At 47.4% G+C, this 21311-nt stretch overlaps 2 protein-coding genes across 2 annotated transcripts; both read right to left on the bottom strand.

Annotated features, from left to right (window-relative positions):
- Positions 1-120: 120 nt before the first annotated feature.
- On the bottom strand, positions 121-5971 carry LOC125513979 (sorting nexin 2B-like). The gene is made up of 5 exons (XM_048679220.1): positions 4900-5971; positions 2528-2737; positions 2180-2440; positions 1052-1138; positions 121-312 (listed from the first exon to the last, which is right to left on the bottom strand). Exons 1-5 carry the CDS (start codon positions 5836-5838, stop codon positions 217-219), a joined length of 1593 nt encoding a protein of 530 aa, XP_048535177.1. The 5' UTR covers positions 5839-5971; the 3' UTR covers positions 121-216.
- A 12151-nt stretch (positions 5972-18122) lies between these two features.
- LOC125513968 lies at positions 18123-19713 on the bottom strand. Its single transcript, XM_048679209.1, has 3 exons — positions 19227-19713; positions 18870-19132; positions 18123-18485 (listed from the first exon to the last, which is right to left on the bottom strand). Exons 1-3 carry the CDS (start codon positions 19564-19566, stop codon positions 18429-18431), a joined length of 660 nt encoding a protein of 219 aa, XP_048535166.1. The 5' UTR covers positions 19567-19713; the 3' UTR covers positions 18123-18428.
- Between the last annotated feature and the right edge of the window lie 1598 nt (positions 19714-21311).

Raw genomic sequence — 21311 nt, 5'->3', positions numbered from 1 at the left:
AAGATGAGGCAAATCTTATGCCTCCATTTCAAAAAGGAAAAAAGATGTGAACCTGGAGACGTAACGGAGACAGAGCAATCAATGGGTACATTCCAGACAATGGCAAAGCGATGCGACAGATAACTGAAAAACAAATTGAATTTAGGTTCATCTTTCTTCTATTCGGATCGCATCCTAAATTACATTGTACATACATGTACCCCAACAAAACACAGACTAATATGTTGCGTCATTTGATGATCTTCGCGCATATCCGCTGGTCTCCTCCGCCACTGTCTCCCAACCGTCAACGATCTTCTCTGCATATGAAGCCTGTGTACATGCCAAGCAGATATTTTCCATCAACGACAGGTAACAATGAACACCACGCGGGGTAACCACTGGACAAAATAAGCACAGACGCAGCCAGAGTTGGCTGGAAACAACCAGATGGAGCAAATTACTGCAAAATAGGGATGTTTCTGGAGAAACGGTTTGTGTGCAACTTCGAATGTTAGTAAGCTGTTGATGGTGAATCCTGAATTCAACATCTAAACTGCTGAGGGTCATATGTTGGCTGCTCTGAATGGCGGAGCACCTGGGTCAGCATGTGAGTGGTAGTGTTGGACAAGGATATGTATCTGTCGTCTCCTCGGTCCTCGCCATAGATAAGCTGTGCAATGTGCAAAGTTATCTTCTTTGGAGAAGGACTGGTGCGACCATGCTGGGATCTTTGGTGCACAACGCACGGGAGTGGCAAACATGCAGGCAGCAGCGGCATACAGAAAATGAGGCAAAGACCCAAGGGGTCTAGCATACGGCAAATGAGGTGGCACATGGTTTAGTTAAATTTGACTGTAATAGTTCCATGTTTTCATTGTATAATGATTCTGTCGGACTACTCTGGTGAATGAATAAAGGCCAAGGCTTCTCACAAAATTAGTTCAATGTAATAATCAATTATCTAATCACTGAGGACGATACAGAGCAATGTCATGTAATAGACTCCTAAAAAGGTTTTGTAACTACGATCGTTGGCACAGAGGAAGTGTTTGGACATCTGAAATAGTACCTGGCTTGTAACATATCCTTTCAGCATCTCCAGGAAATCTTCTCTCCTTTCTCTATCTAATCTGCTGAGTTCAATTTTGTTATTTTCCTGCATAAAGAGTAACCACGACGTAAGATATCTGCCACAAATTTGAAATATCCTTACATTGGTCACTGCACCAAAGCAAGTGTTCCTCTAGAAGAGAAAGTGCAGAACAATAAAGACACTGCTTTACAACAAGCTTATTGACGCAATTTTGAGTGAAGCAGAGGTACTGCGGCACTATTTAATATTTTCCACCTACACGCCAACAAGTAGTAGCCTCTGCTTGGAACAAGATAATTTTCCACAGTTCTGTGTGTATTCCAGTGAATTTCCTGGTCCTAAATGGATCTTTGAGGGAACTATTGAAATAGTTGAGGATTAGGATTCATGCAAACAGGTACTACCTCCTTTCTGGTTTATTAGGCCTGCGCGTGTCCCTAGATTGATAATTTGATCAACATAAGATGAGTTGTATATTCCAAAAATTATACAACTAGAAAGTATACGTTTTCAAGTTTCTAATGATATATTTTGTTGTGATATATAACTTGTGTTACGTTGGTCTACTTGTCCATCTAGAGGTACGCGCAGGCCTAATAAACCAGAAAGGAGGTAGTAAATAAGATTATTCATGGTGTGCTCACAAATATTAGAAAGAATTCTACAGAGTAGAATATCAAACATTGTGGAGTAACTCCCGCAGGTACCAAACATGAGCAAAATTTTGGCACACCAGGTTAGAGTTAATGTATTAACCGATCTATAAAAAAAGCACAGGAAACACCATAAAATGGTTTTACAGCAGAGAAACTAGTAGTTTCCTACCAATATAAAACATCGCTGGAGTGCAATGTTGATAACAAAAGTGAACTAGGAACTAGAAACTTCAACACAAACTAGTAGAATGTATCTATTTCAAAGCTGAGCTAACCATTGCAGGAGAATAATTCCTTATGAAGCAAAGAAACTAATGATATCTCATATCATCACACTTTTATGAGCTAAAGGTGGTGGAGCTTGAACATCCATTGGACATGACATGCTCATTGCTAGTTATGAAAGCATCCAATCAGTTTTTCGTTAAGCAAAGAACATGTCAGTTACCTTGATTCTCTCATATTCCCTTAACGCACAGCACTTAGCATCTTCAGTAGCTCTTATTGTTTCTCTCAGCTCGTGAACTTTCCTTAGCCTAGTTCTATCACCACCAAATACTTTCGATGATGCAGCTTCAAGTTTCTCAATCCTTGATTGTAATGATGCAAGGTCTGACATAAGTGTTTGAACAGTCAATAATGCACTAGCCCGATCAGAAAATGCAGTATGGACAGACAGCATTATCCCAAAATGTTCATGCAAAGTATCCTGCAAAAAAGAAACAAGACATGTAAAATGATTACTAAATAGCCAGGAGAGACTATAAAAACACAATTTGAGGATTTGAAATAGTACCAGATATTTAACAGTTTGTGTATTCAGATCTCGACATGTCCTGCTAGCTTTGACAGCTGCCGTTGCTATACGTTTGCTGTCAACAGCTCTTATCCTCTGAGATTCATAAATTGCCTCCTCAGTCTCAAACTTTGTAAGTTTGACGAATGCCAATCCAAGAGCACCCATTGTGTCACCCATATCTTGCTGAGCCTTGACAAGTGCTTCCGCCTATGGAGAAGAAGCAAACAAAATCAACTCATAAATAACTGTTAAAACTACCTTCAAACATACCATGTGCATACTACCAAAGTACCAATACTTGCTCAAGACTCAAGAGCACCCACCAAAACAATTCACGCACATTTTAGCATGACTTGACTTCTTATTTTTATGTTCAATCCGCCACCAATTATTTGCCTCATGCTATCAGGTACACCGCAATCTTATGACTGCCGGAAGTGGGGTTCTGGGCTCAACTGACATGATCATTCCTCTCCAGTGTCTAAACATTAGTGCATATCTTGGAATAGGGAAATTTCCCCTAAGACCAGAAACTATACCATTCAAATAGGACTCTTGACGCATAGCAACCAGAAACCAAAAGAATCTTGGAAATCCACACAATAAACCATAAATTGCCATTACAGAAAGAAGGAAAAGAATTGAATGGGTCACTTTCAAACCATATTAGTACAAGTTGACTGCAGGGAAATGACTCTAAACCAGGATTTCATTACCTCGCCCTTGGCACTTCTCTATTTTTTACGTGAAGTGTCAGATCCAGCATTTGAACTAACACCAGCATCACAGCTTTCATATGAAACCCTATCGATCTCATCCTCCATACAATTATTGTGCTACAGCGCTACATGCATTGGCGGTGTATATGGGTCATGATTTAAATATTTAATTAGTAAGCAGGTAGTATTTCAAGCAGCATATTATAACAAGGATCAAAGTAGGACCACCATGTTACCCGAAAAATGGATCCCAACCACAATGGTCGTTTGAGTGGTGTATACCGCTTACACTCGCTAATTCTAGAAAAACACAGTGCTGTGCTCCCATATTCACCGACCGGTCAGAAAGGAAAGAAAGCGAACATTTGTCTAGTCAACTAAACCAGCTTTGTGATCCACAACTAATTACACATTAAATAAAGTCATTAACGCGCAAAAGCATTGAACCTTTTTTTATAGAATTGGACATTTTGCATAGAACGAACAATATGCAAGCTGACACGCCACTCTTATGCACACTTATGTCTGGCTGGCAAGAACTATAAAACAAGTACTTCCTCTGTAAAGAAATATAAGAGCACTTAGATCACTAAGGCTCTTATATTTCTTTACAGAGGGAGTAATTCATAAGATGGTAGACATCTGTGGCTAATTGATTGCCCGGGCATAAGGCACAAATGAGACTAAAACTTGCAGGCTGTCACTTCTGTGTACTCAAATATGGAGGCCAAGAGGAGAGGGACCTTATTTTCACACACAAAAGTTGCAATTCATTTCCACCAATAGCTATCCGAATTGTGATAATTATTGCCCTGCTGTGGTGTGACCAATTTTGCACCTAAGAGCTAAGATGTGTTTCTTCTTCCCTTTCCATATCTTCTTCGCCCATCAGCTCCCATAACTTAGTGATAAACTGACCTTACTAATACAACAAAACCACATCCTACGTTAAATGCTTCCATACAGTAGTCCACCTCGCCTGCTTCCAAACTCATCCCAGCTCAGCTTTTGGATGAGGTGGGGGAAGGCAAGTTAGCTTTTATCTTGCATTAGATACAAGCTATTGAGCAAACAACAAGTCGAAGTGGAGGATTCTTGTATCGATCTTTGTGGCCCAAATATCCCCTGATCCCAGCGACAAGCTGATTGAGAAACCCAAGAATTGAGAAACAACCTGAGGATAAAACCTTATTGTAGAGGTCGTTCCATTAGATGACTTGAGCATTACACCTCACCTAGATATACTGGATACACACCATTCAGTTGGTCCAAGTGGTACATGGCATTCTGGTTCTTGACAAAGTGACCAAGCACGACACTGCTTAAGATGTACTCCCTCCGTCCCATAATGTAAAACGTTTTTTGACACTAGGGAGTATTGATTACACAGTGTTTGAAGAGGAAAAACATTTACAGGAACAATGTTACAATGGGGCGGAAGGTTGTAACTTTTATCTTCAAAACGTACAATGACTTTTTTTTTGACGAGTCAACGGCGGGCTTACGCCGGCCTATGTACAATGACTTACAATGTCAAACACAAGTAGAAGCAGCGTATATAACAACTTATAATGTGTTGATAGTGTATGATCGAGAACATGAAGTTCAGCAGTGTGCTTTATATATTACGAAAGATGGCCCGAAAATTACCTGCTGCGATGCGCTACTGAGCTGCTGCTCCCAATCCTGCATCTTCTGCTTCTTCTCCAGGAACTCCTTGTCCTCCTCCACCAGTGGTGGTCTCACGCCACCCCAGTCCGTGACCATCGACTGCTTCAGCTCCTTAAATATCCGCAGCAGGTCCCTCCCGCCCTTGGCCGGCTGAACCACGTCCTGCGGCGGGGCCACCGCCTCCTCCCCAAGCAGCTGCCTTGGCAGACGCGCCGCGCCATCGAGCATCCGCGAGGCAACGTCAGTGCTGCTCGGCAGCGGCATCTTGCCCTCGGCCTGCAGGAACACGCGCAGCTCGTCGCTGGTCCCGATCGCGGGGTGCTCAGCGAGCCGCCACAGGTACCTCTCGAGAGCCGCGCGGCGCTGGGCCACGAACTCGTCGCGCTGCATGACCTGGCTCTCGACGGTGTTCTTGTCCGGGCGCGGGGGCACGAAGTGGCCGCGGAAGGACTCGGCGAGGCGGTCGGCGAGGGTGACGAAGTCGCGGAAGCGGCGGCGGACGGAGTGGCGGCGGTGGTCGCCGCGGCGGGCGCTGGTGACGAGGTAGGAGATGTAGGTGGGGGCGGATCCGGGGACGAGGGAGGTGGCGGCGGCCTCGGCCTCGGTCTCCGGGTCGGAGACGGCGATGTAGGAGTACTCGGACGTGGCGGCGCGCGCGGATCTCGGGGAGGAGGAGGAGGAGGCCGAGGCGGAGCGCGGGGAGGAGGCGGCGACGTCGGCGTAGGAGGGCGGGTCGACGAAGGAGGAGGAGGCGCGGGAGAGGGGGGAGGCGGCGGGGGTGGGAGGGGAGGCGGGCGAGGAGGAGGAGAGGAGGGGGTCGAAGGTGGAGACCACGGAGGCGTAGTCGGAGGCGGCGGCGAGGGGCAGCGTCTCCATGTCGCCGTCGGCGGCGCCGGCGGGCGGCGACGAAGACATCATGGCAAGAAGGGTTCCGGCGAGGCGAGCGTGCGGGTGCCGGAGAGTGGAGGGTGTGGGGATGGGTACGGCGAAGACGAAGACCAAGATGAAGGTTCCGGCGGTTTGTTGCGGTGGGGTTACCGCGTGGTTGGGTTGGGATACGGGAACGGGACACGCTCACGTGGCCCGTCGTGCCGGGTGCCAACTACGAGCTGGGGTTTGCCGTGCACGCAAGCAAAAGCAAAACAGAATCCCATTGAATTTTAAAATAGTGTACCGTACATAAAATTTCACTTGGTATATTAAGCTCATTTATCATAGTACATGTTCAATGGAGGGATGATATCTGTCCGGTTATTTCTACCGGACCGGTCACAGTATATAGAGGTGTTAATTTAAACAGTTGGAAGATAGCTAGGGATGCATCGAGTTCGTTTCACTTCCCGACTTACCATTGTGGTATGCATGTACCCGATACCTTGAATAGAGGATTTGTGGAATCTGGTTTTTTTCTAGATTCTTCGCTACCTCTCTCCATCGATATCTAAACGCAATATTGAATAACTGGTGGTTACCGAAATTGAAACATTTGTTATGTCCTTGTCATCATTTTATCATGTCTTGTTTATTTTATGGCGGCTGCTAGGCGTAAGCCGGCTGATCTTAGCGCAGCCGTCTGATTTAGACGTAGGTGGCCGTTAGATCGTAGGCTCCCAACAACGCGTCTTCCTCTTCTTCTTTCGTATTCTTCTCTCGCAGTGCTCAGTTGTTGAAAGCAGCAGCCCCCTCCTCAGCAGGCAATGAAGCGCTGCCGTTTGCCAGAGTCTCGTCTGGTCACAGCAACCCCGCCATCGGCCACAGACGCAACACTGGCCGGCTGGCCGCCGATGCTCCAACGCAGCATCGGAGCCTCGACAAATACTTCATCGCAGCACTGGCGAACCCGAGGATGCTTCGTCGCAGCTCCGGTGCCTCGGCAATGTTTCATCGCAGCACCAGCGCCTCGACAATGCTTCATCGCAGCACCGGTGAACCCGACGATGCTTGGTCGCAGCTCCGGCACCTCGGCAATACTTCATCGCAGCACCGACGAACCCGACGATGCTTTGTCGCTGCTCCGGCGCCTCGGCAATGCTTCATCGCAGCATCGGCAAACCCGACGATGCTTCGTCGCTGCACCGGCTCCTCGGCAACACGCGGCGGCGACGGCGGCGGATGCTGCTACGCAGCACGCGGCGGCAACGACGGATCCAGCGGCGGCGCATGCTGCGATGCAGCGGCGGCGACAGCGGATGCAACGACAGCACGCGGTAACGATGGCGGATGCAGCAACAACACGTGGCGGCGATGGCTGCAACGGCAGCAACAACACGATGCAACGACGGCAAAAGCTTGCTACGATGCAGCGGCGGCGACGGCACATGCTGCGATGCAGCGAGGACGATGGATGCAACGGCAGCACGCGGCGCCGGCGATGGCGCGGTTCCAACGGCGGATGCTGCGTTAGAGCATCGTGTGTGGCAGTGCTGGTGGGTGCGGATGAGAAGCAGCCATCGCTGCCATGCACCTGGAGAAAGAGCAGAGCAGTTTGAGAAGACGAGCGGCTCACATGCTCTCATCGAGGGATGAGGTTGAGGCGGCTTGGGTGGGTCCATGGGACAGAAAAGCGTGTGTACCGCATGATGAGCTCAATCGGATGGCTTGGGACGCGACTTACGCAACGCAAAGATCAGTCGGTTTACACAAAGAGTTTTCCTTATTTTATTTCATGGAATCATGAGTGTTTTGAGTTGTATAGTGCGCTATTATCAATAATCTATCATGCCTCTGGCATAGTAAAATCACCCATGCATGACAGTAAGATTGTCAGAAAAAAAACACAGTATGGATATAAGAAAGTACTCTCTCCGTTTCAAAATAGATGACTCGACTTTATATTAACTTTAATACAAAGTTAGTATAAAGTTGGGTCATCTATTTTGAAACGGAGGGAGTACATGATAGTACTAAGTAAAATCTACATAAGAAATGGCACGATGCTACAAGGATGGTGATAAGTTGTGAAGGGGGTTGACATGTAAGGCGGCCATAGAGGTGACAGCCATGTCAATAGCCTCTATCCTCGAGGCTAACCAACGATGGGATGGGTAACCCTGACGTTTCTCCACCTCCGACATGGAGTGAAGTCTGAACGAAACACTATCATGGCCTCGACTTGCACGGGCATGCATCCTGAATGTCCCCTCCTTTATCTCGTCTTCTTCACCTATCCTCCATACCCTCCATGCATCCTCTCTCGAGTACTAAATCGTCGCCTTTCCCTTCCTTGATTTCTCCGCTCTTCTTCCCACAATACCATCATGCCATTGTTATCCAGATATGGTGCGTCCACCATTGACGATCTTAGGTGATATACTACGATATCAACATCAAACAATTTCTACAACAAAGCTAGGGGAAATCACTAAGATGAATTTAAGAACATTTTACAAGTAAATGGGTGAGAAGAAAGGGCAAACCAACATCTACATCCTATCATCAAGTCAAAAACTCTCAAATCGAGGCTCGATATATATTATGGGAGACAAAATGTATACGGAGTATTATCTCCCAACTGCCTCAAAAATAGCTATGTCTTATTTGTCATTCATTGTCCGGTCAAGGTCTCATCCTTCATGTGCACTCGCACCAGTCTCAATCTTCAAACTGAATAATTATTGGTGTTGATTATTTTTCAGTTATTTGAAAAACAACAAAAGTGTAATGGTCAAATCCCGGTTGCATGAGACACCATAACAAAAGCATAAGAAGAAACACAAATTTAAAAATCCATTAGAAAGAATATGAGATCATGAGAATGCTCAAAAGAGTCAAAATATGATGGTTTACCATAACAGATTTGATAGAGAACCCATATCACGATATAGAGGCACACACGCATACGACCGCCACATGGACACATTCACACATGGCCTAGATGACCGAAGGGTGATCTCTTGTGAGTTGGGGTACAACTACCCTCCTAACCATCACGAGCACATGTTAGTTCTCGTGCTATAACATTGTTTGTGTCTCCGTTAGATTGCCATTGTTGGTTATGTATTTAGGGTTTGCTATTGCCGCATCCAATAAGAAATATATAGCCGTCAGATTATGCGCGGAGATTCGTACTACTTTTCCCTCTCTATGAATTTCCACCGCAGATCCTTATTTATCTTTCTCCTCACGCATTTGTATTCAATAGCTTGCTGCTAACTGCTTCCTCACTCTTCAAACAAGGGAAGATGCATCGTGGTGTCTCACAATAATAAAATTATGTAAGGCCATTTCATAATTTAGGCCTAGCCTTCATTGTTGATTTGACCAACAAAACATATGTATGCAAAATGAAAATACAGCGCTTCCATGAGAGACAGATAAACTTTGAGTTATAGACGGAGAAGAGCCTTTAGAGAATCAAGAGTGATTCCTCAATAAAACAAATGAGATTTTGAGGAAGGGCTGAACGCGATGTATTGAAGGGTTCGCTTTCGCTGATCGGCGCCAGTCTTTCCTGCTGTGAATTTTCCAGATCGGGAGAGGCCCTTTCCTTCTATACTACTTCCTTCGTTTCAAAATAAGTGTCAAATTTTAACAAACCACGACACTTATTTTAAACCAGAGGAAGTACAATATTAGAAACTTCTTCAAATACGAACCCAAGGATACTTCTCTGCCGAGTATAACACGGGTGAATTTGAGAAATGCCGCTCACTTTCAGTCCCCATACCTAGACGAAGGCCGAGCCAGGTCGATGCGGTGAGCCCACCGGGCGGTGTGGGCAAGGGCGCCGGAACCCAGCGACGTAACGAATGGTGCACCTGGGGTCCGTGGAAAACAGCGGCGATGCCTCGGATCGGACGGCCGTGACGGGTCCGGCGCATGCCCCTGGTTCTTCACGGGAGGCTCGCGATTCGTGGGGCCCGGCGGATTCGTCCTGTGGTGGAGGATGCGCCGTGGCTCCTTGCGTGCTCCGCCAACCCGAAGACGAGGAGGGCGATGCACGGCGGGGTCCTCGCAGTGACGGGCCCACCTGATGGCCCTGGAGCTATCGCCGCCGCTTGCCAAGATGCGCGGAGCGCTGCCCTCTGTGGAAAATCCTATTCGCCTTTCGCTGCGGCGACAGGGGCAGCGCAGCGAGCGACAGAAATGGGCCGGCCCACACATAATGCGTCCAAACCGATTTTGGAAACCTTCTAGAAGATTCTCTGAACCGGGTTTTTTCCTGTATCGTTTTTTTCTACTTTCTATTGTTTTTTATTTCTTTTTTTCGTTTCTGTTTCTTTTTCATTTTTTCCGTTTTTGTTTTTTGTTTCACTTTCTTTTTTAAGTTTAATTTTCTTTTTCAGAATATGTTCGCAGTTTTACAAAATGTTTTGTGATTTCCTTGTTTATTTCTTTTTCTTTTCTTCTCTTCCTTTTTAAAAACCTCAAAAATTTAAATTTTGTTCGTGTTTCCAAAAAATGTTCAGCTTTTGAAAAAAAATCTCAAAAATTAAAAAATTGTTCTCATTACACAAAAAAGCACAAAACTTCTGAAATTCAGAAAATGTACTGGATTTCAATTTTTTCACATATTCAAAAAATGTTCTCGCTTCCAAATTAGTTTGGGATTTTTCAAAAAATCTCTCCAGGCCAAAATATGTTGTCAAGATTCAAAAAATGTTTGTGCTTTAAAAAATTGTTCGCACTTCCAAGTTTTTTCGGAATTTTTCAAAATTTCTCTCCGTTTCAAAATATGTTCTCAAGATTCAAAAAATTCTCGTGCTTTAAAAAATTGTTTACGCTTCCAAATTTGTTCAGGATTTTTTAAAATTGTTCACCGTTTCAAAATTTGTTCTCAAGATTCAAAAAAAGTTTGGGAATTGAAAAAAATGTTCCAGATTTCCAAATTTGTTCACAAATTTAATAATAGTTCATGGTTTTCAATTTTGTTCACAAATTCAAAAAATGTTCTGGAAGTTTTAAAAATGTAAACATTTTTATATTTTGTTCAGAAATTCAAGAAATGTTCCCCTTTTTCAAATTTGTTCACATCATCAAAATGTTCCTGTTTTACAAAAATTGTACGAAAATTCGGAAAATGTTTTTATTTTGAAGAAAATATTCGTAATTTTGAAAAATTCAGTTGTAGGAGATCATCGGTTCGACCCAATAAATGGATTGTAGTCTTTAACTGTCGCGCTGCTAGTTGAACATGAGAACGTCTACATGGCAGTGGTTTGCACGGCAGGCCAATTAGATCGAAGTCGTGTGTTCGAGTTATAGCGGTAGCGCCATTTTCTTTTTTGGGATTTTTCATTTCGGGAACGTGCTGCCGCGTGCCACTGTAAATGGGTCGGCCTACGCTAGACGCTCCTGTGCGAAGCGCCGGCATTTCGCCGCAGCGAGCGGCCTATAGGAGCTCCCGCCGTCTGTCGCTTATAGCAAGCACCAAAGCAGACGTCGCTCACGGCCCCCTCTTAAATGGCGAAATCACTAATTAAGGAGTACTCGTTGCAAAGAACACTTCATTTTCTCAGGTCGTGACAAGTGGCGCACATGCAGCGCGCCACTTGTCGCAACCTAGGAGTTTTCCCTTTTTTCTTAGATCCGTTTATTCAAAACGTTTTATCTCTTAAACCGTGCGTCCAAATCTCGAACCGTTTTCATCATTGGATTCCTCGCGTCGAGATTTTCAAACCTAGATCCCATGTTGATAAGTTTCGACAAATTTTTTTTAACGAAAAAAACCGGACAAAAAACCGGGTGAAAAAACTGAAACGGGAACACGGTTTTTCCCTTTCTGAAAGAGGCACGCCCGTGCCTCTCGCGAAATCACAACCGTGCCTCTCGTGGAAGCAAAACCGTAACTCTCGTGAAAAAAAACAGAAAATGCGGTTTTTTTTCGTTTCCGAGAGGCACGGCCGTGACTCTCGCGAAAGCACAACCATGCCTCTCGCGAAAGCAAAACCGTAACTCTCGCGAAAGAAAAAAAACAGAAACGCGTATTTTTTCCCTTTCCGAGAGGCACGGCCGTGACTTTTGCGTAAGCACAACCGTGACTCTCGCGGAAGCAAAACCGTGACTCTCACGAAAGAAAAAGAAACAGAAAACGCGTTTTGCTTTTCCCTTTCCAAGAGGCACGGCCGTGACTCACGCGAAAGCACAACCGTACCTCTCGCGGAAGCAAAACCATGACTCTCGCGAAAGAAAGGAAAAATAGAAAACGCGTTTTTTTTGTTTCCGAAAGGCACGGCCGTGACTCTCGATAAAGCACAACCATGCCTCTCGCGGAAGAAAAACCGTGACTTTCGCGAAAGGAAAAGAAAAAAGAAAACGCGTTTTTTCGCGCAAAAAAAAAATTTTCAAAATTTTTTTTGATCGAAAAGCTAAGAAAGACGGGGAAAAACCAAAACTAAAAAAACGTTTAAAAAGACGAAAACGCGTGTGAAAAAATAAAAAAAATAAAATCCGAAGAAGCGTCCAGAGCGCGACACGTGGCGAATGGCTGAGAGCGCGCCAAGTGGCGCTGATCGTTGCGAGGCTCCCGAAGAAGCGCTCGTTAACTAGTTGCTCCCCTCAAATGGGCCCCGCCCATCGAGCGGAGTAGCCTGTTCACGAATAGGCCTTCTCAACTTTTAAAAAATGTTTGCCAATTAAAAAAACGATGAATTTCAAAAGTCTTCATTAGATTAAAGAACGTTCACATTTTTTTTAAAAAATATGCGGCTTTCAAAAAGTTATTCATGAATTTTAAAAATGTTTGTGAATTTTAATACAGTATAAACCAAGAATTTGAAAATTGTTCACAAGTTTATATAAATGAATGTGGATTTTAAAAATCCATTCATGTTTTTAGAAAATGTTCACAAATTTCAGAAAATTCAAATTTTCCTAATAACACGAATTTCAAAAAATATTATGACTTAAATAAAGAACCAAAAACCGAGAAAAGCCAGTAAAAAACAAAGAAAAACACAAAAGAAATTCGGAAAACCTATCTCACTATTTAAAAAATGAGTAGCGTTCCTTTTCTATGAACGCTTGGTCAACTGATTCTCCCTTTCCCACCACGTCCCTCTAACGATATTTTTTCAACCGGTTTATTAGTCCCTCCACACCTTTTTTTGCACCTTCCCTATACGCTATTCAATTATTCAATTACCTTAATTTACTTACATTCTACATCAATTTCACCTTACCTCACTTACGAAACTTCTCATCAAACTATATGGTAAATCACAGGCAAGGTTTGCCAAATATTTATTTATACAATCATAATAATATGGGCAGGCAAATCACAATCTAACTTACTAAAATATTTATATCTCGTTGCAATGTATGTGCACTGTCCTAGTGAAAAGAAAAGAAAACAACAAATAGAAGGTTCTAAAACCAGTCTGGAACCTTCTCAAAACTGTCCCCCGGCTGGCCTAAATTATGTTCCCCAAATTTTAAATCGATCACTGTCATCAATTTAAATGATGTTCCCAAAATTTTAAAATATACCTGATTTCAAAAAGTGTTCCTTAGTTTGAAAACAAAACTGAAATACCAAAATAGAAAACCTGCAGTTAACCAAAAGAAAAACATAGGAAAAAGAGAACAAAAAACGGTCGATGGTTCCGGAACCTTCCCAAAACCGGTGGATGAGGGTGCGCGTTGGATGTGTATGTGCCGTGTCATGCAGTAAATAGGAATTGCTTTGTACGTGCTGGTCGCCGGCTTGCAGCGGCAGGTAGCGGTGGTCGGGGGCATGCGGGAGAAGGTGAGGTGTACATGAAGAAATGAGAGGAGGAGAAAATGCGTTCGAGTGGATAAGTGCATCTACATCCAGGGTAGGCAAATTCAGGCCCTCAAAGCCCGCGGATGCATCATGCGCGTCCACGGACATTGATCAGTTAAGTCTTAAATTTTTATATCTCCATCCGGATACTTTGCAATGAAAGTCTTAAATTCATACAAAAGCATGTAAAAAAAATCCAACATACCATGTAGATCAACTAGCCTAGTCTTTGTCGGAGAAGTCCACTATCTTCATGCCTGGCGGCGGCTACATGGACGACAGCTGCAGCTCCGGCTCCTGCGGCTCCTTCGTGGCGGCATGTGCATCCATCTCGCTTCGACCTCGTCGAAGAGGGCGTCGTCGCCGTCCATTCGAGTCGGATGAACCGTCGATTAGCTTCCACATAGGCCTCATCCTGGATGGACTCCAGGATGGCCTGCTGCTCCGCCATCTCGTTCGCTTGGGCGATGGCGAACTCCGCCTCCGCTTGCTCCATGTGAAGCCCGGAGCCAGCGGCAGCTCCTGCTCTGGCTGCTCCGCCTCCTCGTCGTCCTCCATCGGAGCCGGTTGCTGCTCCTCTCCCTCCTCCTCCTTCGCCTGCTCCTCCACCTCCTCCAGCTCCGGCAAGTTCGGAGGCAGCCTGAGAGCGATGCGTGCAGTGCGCCTTGCCCAGATTTCTTGCTGGATCTCGTACCGACGCTCCGGCATGAGCATGGCGTAGGTGGTTATCTTCTTCCGGACCATGGCGAAGGTGAAGAGTGTGGGAAGAGAGCCGGAACGAGAGAGAGGAGGTGGGCGGGCTCGAGCTGGCGGTGCGGAGCGGGAGAGAGGAGGTGAGCGTTGGGGGTACACCGGCCGGCTTAAATAGCCGGATTTGGCCACGGGCAGCTAGCCGAACCGGCGCCACACGGCGTTCACACCCCCACCGGAGGAGACGTCCGTCGGACTGTTGGGTTTCCGTGAGATTCTGCGTGGGACCCCGATGTCAGTGTGACATGGCTAGCGCACATGGGCGCCCCATATCCGCTCATTTTTAGGCTGGATAAGAGGGGTGTCGGTTAACTCGGGCGTTTGAGACCCGTTTGAGGCGTCCATCTGAATCAAAATTTCGTAATCGGTCAGTGATCGAGCGGCCCACCCAGACTGCTGGATGATCTAAGGTGAGCGGTGCGTGGGCTCAACGGACGCATGGTGCGCGACGAGAGCAACCGATCCAGGCTGCAATCGGTCACTCGATCTACATCATTTGCAACAACGAGAAAAGGTTCCTGTCGTTTGGCAGGAAATAGGTTCTTGCCATTTGGTGGTCCAACAAAACCGTCCATCCACAATTAAGCAACATGACAGCCTATCCTAAAGAATCTTCTAGAAAGGGCGAGGATGGTACAGTAGATTCATAAGAAAAGAAAAACAAGTTATGATCATTTTCCTCCAGGAAGAGGCAGATATGATCTGCGAGTTTTCTTCCAGAAAAGCGTGCAACTGGTGGCGAGATCGTGCCTGGCAAACGAACGGCACTTCTCTCCCGTACACGTAGGCCGTAGCTGTAGCTTCGCACTACTATAGGTAGCAGTACGTAGGTCGCACGTCCCCTTGCCACGCCGCCGATAAAAACGCCTTGGCCGAGCGTCATGGCAGACGACATATCTGCACTTCCGCTTGGCCTCGGCAAATGAGGCTCGCCCGACGTGATGCCATCAAATCGCTAGTGCCTCTTTGAAAACACTGGCTCGTTTCTGAACTCTACAGCCACAAACGGCAAACCGGGGAACAGATCACAAGTTCAGACTTGTAACAGCGACATATGTTCCTAGCTTCAGAAGCAGGCCTGTTTTCTTCAGCTTCCGTCGTCGACTAGTTTTCTCTGAAATTTCGCCCAAATTTCCTTCTCCGCGTGTGACATTAGAGAAGCAAGTGGCATGTTTCTGGAAAAAAATAGGACCTCTACTCTAAGAAAGTCTTGTTTTTTTTCTTTTTTGCGGGTGAAAAAAACTTGTATTACTCAATCTCTACACTTGTACAGTCCATCGCAGCCAACTCTATGGATATGTGAGGTCCAGAGCCCAACCAAGTCATGGTTTTACCCTCAATACGAGCAAAATTAGCTAGGCTATCACTAACCTTATTCTGGCTACGATTTACATGAGTAATACAAACTTCATGAAGAGACATAAGATATTTAATCTCCTTTCTGATGGACGAGTAAATGGATCGGTCAACCTCCGAAGCTTGGATCATCTTCACCGCCACAATTGAGTCCATTTCCACGATCACCGGTAGCTCACTTCTCCGGATGGCAAAGGACAAACCTTCCATACAGGCACATAACTCAGCTTCCAGTGCCTCACGGCAAGAGAACAATTGCCTGCAAGAGAAAAAAATTATCGCTCCCTTATCATCACGTAGGACCATTCCAGCGCCAGCTGTTCCGTCGTCCGCAAAAGACCCATCAGTATTAAGCTTCACCCATCCGGACTTTGGCGCTGACCACTTAGTAACCTTTTTTTTCCATTATCATATGCGGACTTCGTCTTTCATATGTGATGGCAGACTTGCCTTTGCGTGGATCAGTAGAGAGATCAATTTTAATACCAATCAGAGAGTCCAAATAGCTTACCAAGAATCTTTTTGACGCTTCCATAGGCGGGGCTGGTTTATGGTGTACGACCTCATTGCGTATATGCCATACCCTCCACATGGATAGCAATAACATAGATCTCTCAATCTCCTGTAGCGGTTCAAGTGCATGCAACAGCCACTCATCCCCGTTATTTTGCAGGGTAGATAAACATGGGAGAGGCCAAACTTCAGACATTGCATCCCATAAGATCCTCGCAAAGGAGCAGCGACAGAGAGCATGGTAGCAGTCCTTTGGTTCACTAGCACATACCGGACAAAGGTTACTTGTTTCAAGTCCACGCCTGTACTTGTTGCACCATGTCGGCAGCGAGTTTGTAGCAACCTGCCACGCAAAATTCTGGACCGTAGGAGGAACATCCGAAGACCATATGAGCTTCCAACAAGAGCGTCGGCCATTAGGTCGCGAGCTAGAGCCCGTTGCCGAACTCCTGTGAGCCTCTTCAAAACCCAATTGGTATGCACTCTTGACCGAAAAAACGCCAAACTTGCCCGGCCCCCAACCCAAGGTGTCGTCCTCATGTCTAGGAGACGCCCTTATTTTCAGTATCTCATTTACATCAGCCGGGAGGAAATACTCCTGCAACAGCCCAACATTCCATGAGCCATTATCATTAAGTAGATCAGACACGAAGCGGATTCTGCATCTTCCTTGTAAGGTGATGGGTTTATAGGAGAAGGGTCTTGGAATCCAATTATCGCGCCACACACGAATACTTCTGCCGTTCCCCACTCTCCAGATTAAGCCCTTTTTTAACAGATCAAGGCCATGGCTGATTGCTTGCCACGAAGAAGATGCATTGCCGGAGAAGACAGTATCCTCTATGTTTCCATCCGGATAGTACCTGGCTTTGAGCACTTGTGCACACAGGCTATCAGGTTTTGAAATCAATCTCCAAGCTTGTCGTGCTAATAAGGCTTGATTAAATATTCTGTAATCTCTAAACCCGGCACCTCCTTTACTCTTTGGTTGTTGTAAATCCTCCCATGCACGCTAGTGTACTTTCCTCTTACCTTTTTCAGCACCCCAATAAAAGGCACATACCATCCGTGTTAATTCATCATACACTGAGAATGAAATCTTGAAAACACCCATCATATATGTAGGAAGAGCAAGCGCAACAGATTTAATAAGAGTCTCCCTCCCCGATTGGGCAAGGTGACTGTCTCCCCATTGGACCAAACGCTTGGTTAAACTCATCTGAAGGTTTTGGAATCTCCCTTTTGACATGCGACCCTCTGGAGTTGGAAGGCCAAGGTACTTCTCCTCAAACACTAAGCTAGTAACATGCAGCACCCCCCTAACTTCCTCCTGAATATCTTCGGGGCATGCAATACCAAAGAGGATGGAACACTTATCAAAATTAAGAGATTGTCCCGTTGCTACCCCGTATTGATCCAAAGCCAATTTAACTTTCTCAGCCTGGGCTCTGCTTGCCTCAAAGAAAAGCATGGTGTCATCAGCAAATAAAAGATGTGAGATACCCGGTGCTCTTCTACACACCTTGATCGGAGATATATCACCAGAAGACACATAATGCTTCAGAATAGCGGACAGACCATCTGCCACGAAAAGGAACAAGAAGGGGGATAGAGGATCGCCTTGCCGAAGACCACGCGACGGTGCAAATGAATCTAAGAGGGTCCCATTAAGTTTGACAGAATATCTCACCGATGTGACACAAGACATTATCCAGTCCACCCATCGTTGAGACAAACCCAACTTTTGCATCACTTGCTTCAAGAACTTCCAATCCACCCTATCGTAAGCCTTTGAGAGGTCCAACTTGTAGGCACAGAAACTTTTTGTTGGATCCTTCTTTTGCTTAATATGGTGAATACACTAGATAGGCACAGAAACTATCTAAGAAAGTCTTGAACTGCAGGAAAGCATGAGAATGAGCACACAAAACAACGGGTGGTCGGCCACACGGCTCGTCCTGCATTTCGTTGCAATTGCATCGCAGGAGGCCGAACTGAGCTAAGCACGACTGTTTGTTCCGTATTTACAGTATCTCCTTCACTTACATGTAAGCACCGTTCCCAATCCCAAATGGACCTCACAATTTTTGCATAATAACTTGACAAAATTTTGGCTAGCAAGAAAAACTATCTCCACCCACTACTACTGTACTACAAGTACGGATCAGAAGTTGAGAACACCATGTCAGACGCTGCACTGCTTCAGCCCCTTGGGTGTCTGGTGGCCCCCTTTCAGCCGTACCTGCATTCACAAATGAAAATGGCTCTTTTTTCAGATGCTGGTTGAGTATAAGAAAGTAAAAGCTCACTGCTTTTCTCGTCCGGTGCAGAGTGCCAGAAGCGTCCGATCCATTTGTTTAGATGACTTCATTGTTAGTAAGTAGAAAAGCACTGCTTTTGGCTTAAACATATCGGCAGCTACGCGCTAATGACTTGGCGAGCGAATCGTATTTGGTTCCTCGACCCTCTTTCTCACCGAAAGCACGGACGACAGCCCAGCCTAATAATGTCTGGTTTGTTCTCAGGAATCACGCCGTCGGCTCGGCGCCGGCGGGATAATATTGTTTTTCGTCACGCAAACGTGGATTTTTCAGAGAAGCAAAGGCGAGGGGGCGAGGGTACTCACGGCCTCCACGTCGATCCGGTAGACGAGCAGGCGGCGGCGCTCGCGGCAGCTGGCCCGGTACGCGACGGCGAGGTGCGCGGCCGCGAGCGACAGGGAGAGCAGGAGCATCGGCTCCGGCCCGCCGGCGCCCTTCCCCTGCGGCGCGGCGCCGCGCGGCAGCACGGCGGCCGCCTTGGCCAGCACGTACGACGCGGACGCCGCGGCGCTCGCCGCCACCACCCACAGGTACGCGCCTCCTCCTCCCCCGCACACCGTGTACGCGCCTGTCGCCGCCGGCACAAGAAAAAACTCAACCGGTCAGCTCGGCCGTGACCGAGAAGGAAGGAAACCGAGGTTGCAATGCCAAGAAGTACTCACAGAGGATGAGCAGGGCGCGCGCGGCGGAGACGGCGGGCAGGTCGACGAGGGAGGACCGGAACTCGAACGCGCGCGCTTGGTCGAGCATGGCCGGCACGAAGGACCGGTGCGGGGGCTCGGCGCCGGCGTCGGCGCGGAGGTGCGCGGAGAGGAGCATGGGCGGGAGGGCGAGGTCGAGGAGCACGACGAGCAGGGGCGGCGCGCAGACGAGCAGCAGCGAGGCGAGCATGGCGACGAGGAAGAAGGCCGTCTTGGCCCACCGCCACGGCCGCGCCCACGCGGGCTCCCCGGCGCCATGCTTCTGCGCCAGCGCCAGCGCCAGAGGCAGCTTCTTCTCCATGCCCCCCGCGCCGTCGGAGCCTGCGCGCGAGGACGGCGGCCCGTCGTGGGCGGTGCGTCGGGTTGCGGTAGACGGAGCTGATCGGGCAGTGGGGTTGGTTGGTTGGCCGGATTGTTTTAGGGGCGGGGCGGGGCGGGGAAGTGGATAGATGGAGGCAGCTGCGGCCTGCGGGCGAGCGTGGAGCCGGCGAGATGGTTTAGTTTGCTTCGCCGCGTGGAGTCCGACGGTTGATGGGGACGTGGCGTGGTGACTTGCGAGTTGAGTTTGACCCACCCTGACGGACTCACGCGGCAGCAACCGCCTTGTTCACGCCGGGTTCCGCGAGGGTGAAACTGCCCGCGAAGGCCACGATTCCCACCGTGTCACGATGGATGCATCGTGTAGGTGAAGACCGAGGTATCTCTACGACCCTTTCTTGTACGTACGTAGTACGTATGTCTCAATGTGGGAATTCACATGTACAGTTTTTCTCTTCTTCGGGCATTATTACTATCACAAAAAAATAGCAAAGTGATTAAAGCAGGCCGGTGCAATGGCGCTGGAACACATGGCGTCCATGCGTCACGCACGTTACGTGCGGCGCCGTGAGAGGCAGAGCCAAGCAACAAGATCCAGAGGCCGGGACAGACACGTCTGTTACCATACGTAGGCGAAAAGATGCCAATCGGCAGTCCCACACGCGCCGCCCAGCCACCGAGCTCAAGCTTAAACTGGCACGGCGGGCGCCGTCCAGGTCCGGTCACGATCCGGCGGCCCCCTGCCCAACTAGCTCTCCGACCTGCCGGTATCTGTCGTATCCGATGATCTGATGCCATCCGTTAGTGGTGAGGTTTCTTAATCCGGCTCTTCTAGTGCGTGACGGCTCGGGTCTTGGAGTTGGAGATGGAGCCGGGGTCGCGTTTGGGATGGCTGCTGAGGATATATACTACTCCGTCCGGAAATACTTGTTCTCAAAATGAATAAAATATACGTATCTATAACTAAAATAAGTCTAGATACAACCATTTTAAGGACAAGTATTTTTAGACGAAGGGAGTATAACAAAAGAAAAACTGATGGAGCTGGCGATGCGTCTTGTGCATTGTGGACGTCCTTTGTGTACTAAATTCCTACTGTGAGTAGGCTTCCGAATGGAGCTCGCTAGGTGGATAGAGCTGGCGCGCGTACGGACGAGAAGACGACGTTTTCCTGGGTTTCTTGTCTCGTTTAGCCAAAGAAAAAGGACCAGGTCAGATGAAGCCCCTCGGTATCATAGAGCCAAAACTGTTTCTAGTGGACCAGCTCGAGGTTGGGAGGCACAGCCGGGGATTATACTATGATGATGATTATGATGAAACAAGACTGAATACGTACGGAAGCATGATTAGAGCAACTCCTACGGCGGCCGACTCAAACTGACGGCGCATTTGTTCGTTTTTTGTCTGTTCGGGTCGGCCGCCCGCCCGACGTCCGCCCAATTTTGTATTTGGGTTGGCAGTGCACCCAACGCGCCGACTCATTTTATGCCCGCATTCAACTTTTAAATAAAAATGGCCCATGGCCGATTATGCCAGCGGCCATGTCTCATGCCGGCATCATGCTAGCGCCGGCATACAATGCCGGCTTCAGAAAATATCACCCTAGTTCATGCTGGCGCACTCGCCAGCCGTCCGGCACACATGTCAGCACACAAAAAAGGGTGGGACTTGAGTTCGACCACGCCATGGCGGCTCCCGTGATCATGTCGGCACACCTGCCGGTATACA

Source organism: Triticum urartu, chromosome 1, assembly GCF_003073215.2.
Source record: "Triticum urartu cultivar G1812 chromosome 1, Tu2.1, whole genome shotgun sequence".
In the NCBI taxonomy this organism is placed as follows: Eukaryota; Viridiplantae; Streptophyta; class Magnoliopsida; order Poales; family Poaceae; genus Triticum; species Triticum urartu.
The sequence above is the reverse complement of the archived record's forward strand: the minus strand, read 5'-3'. Positions and strand labels throughout refer to the sequence as shown.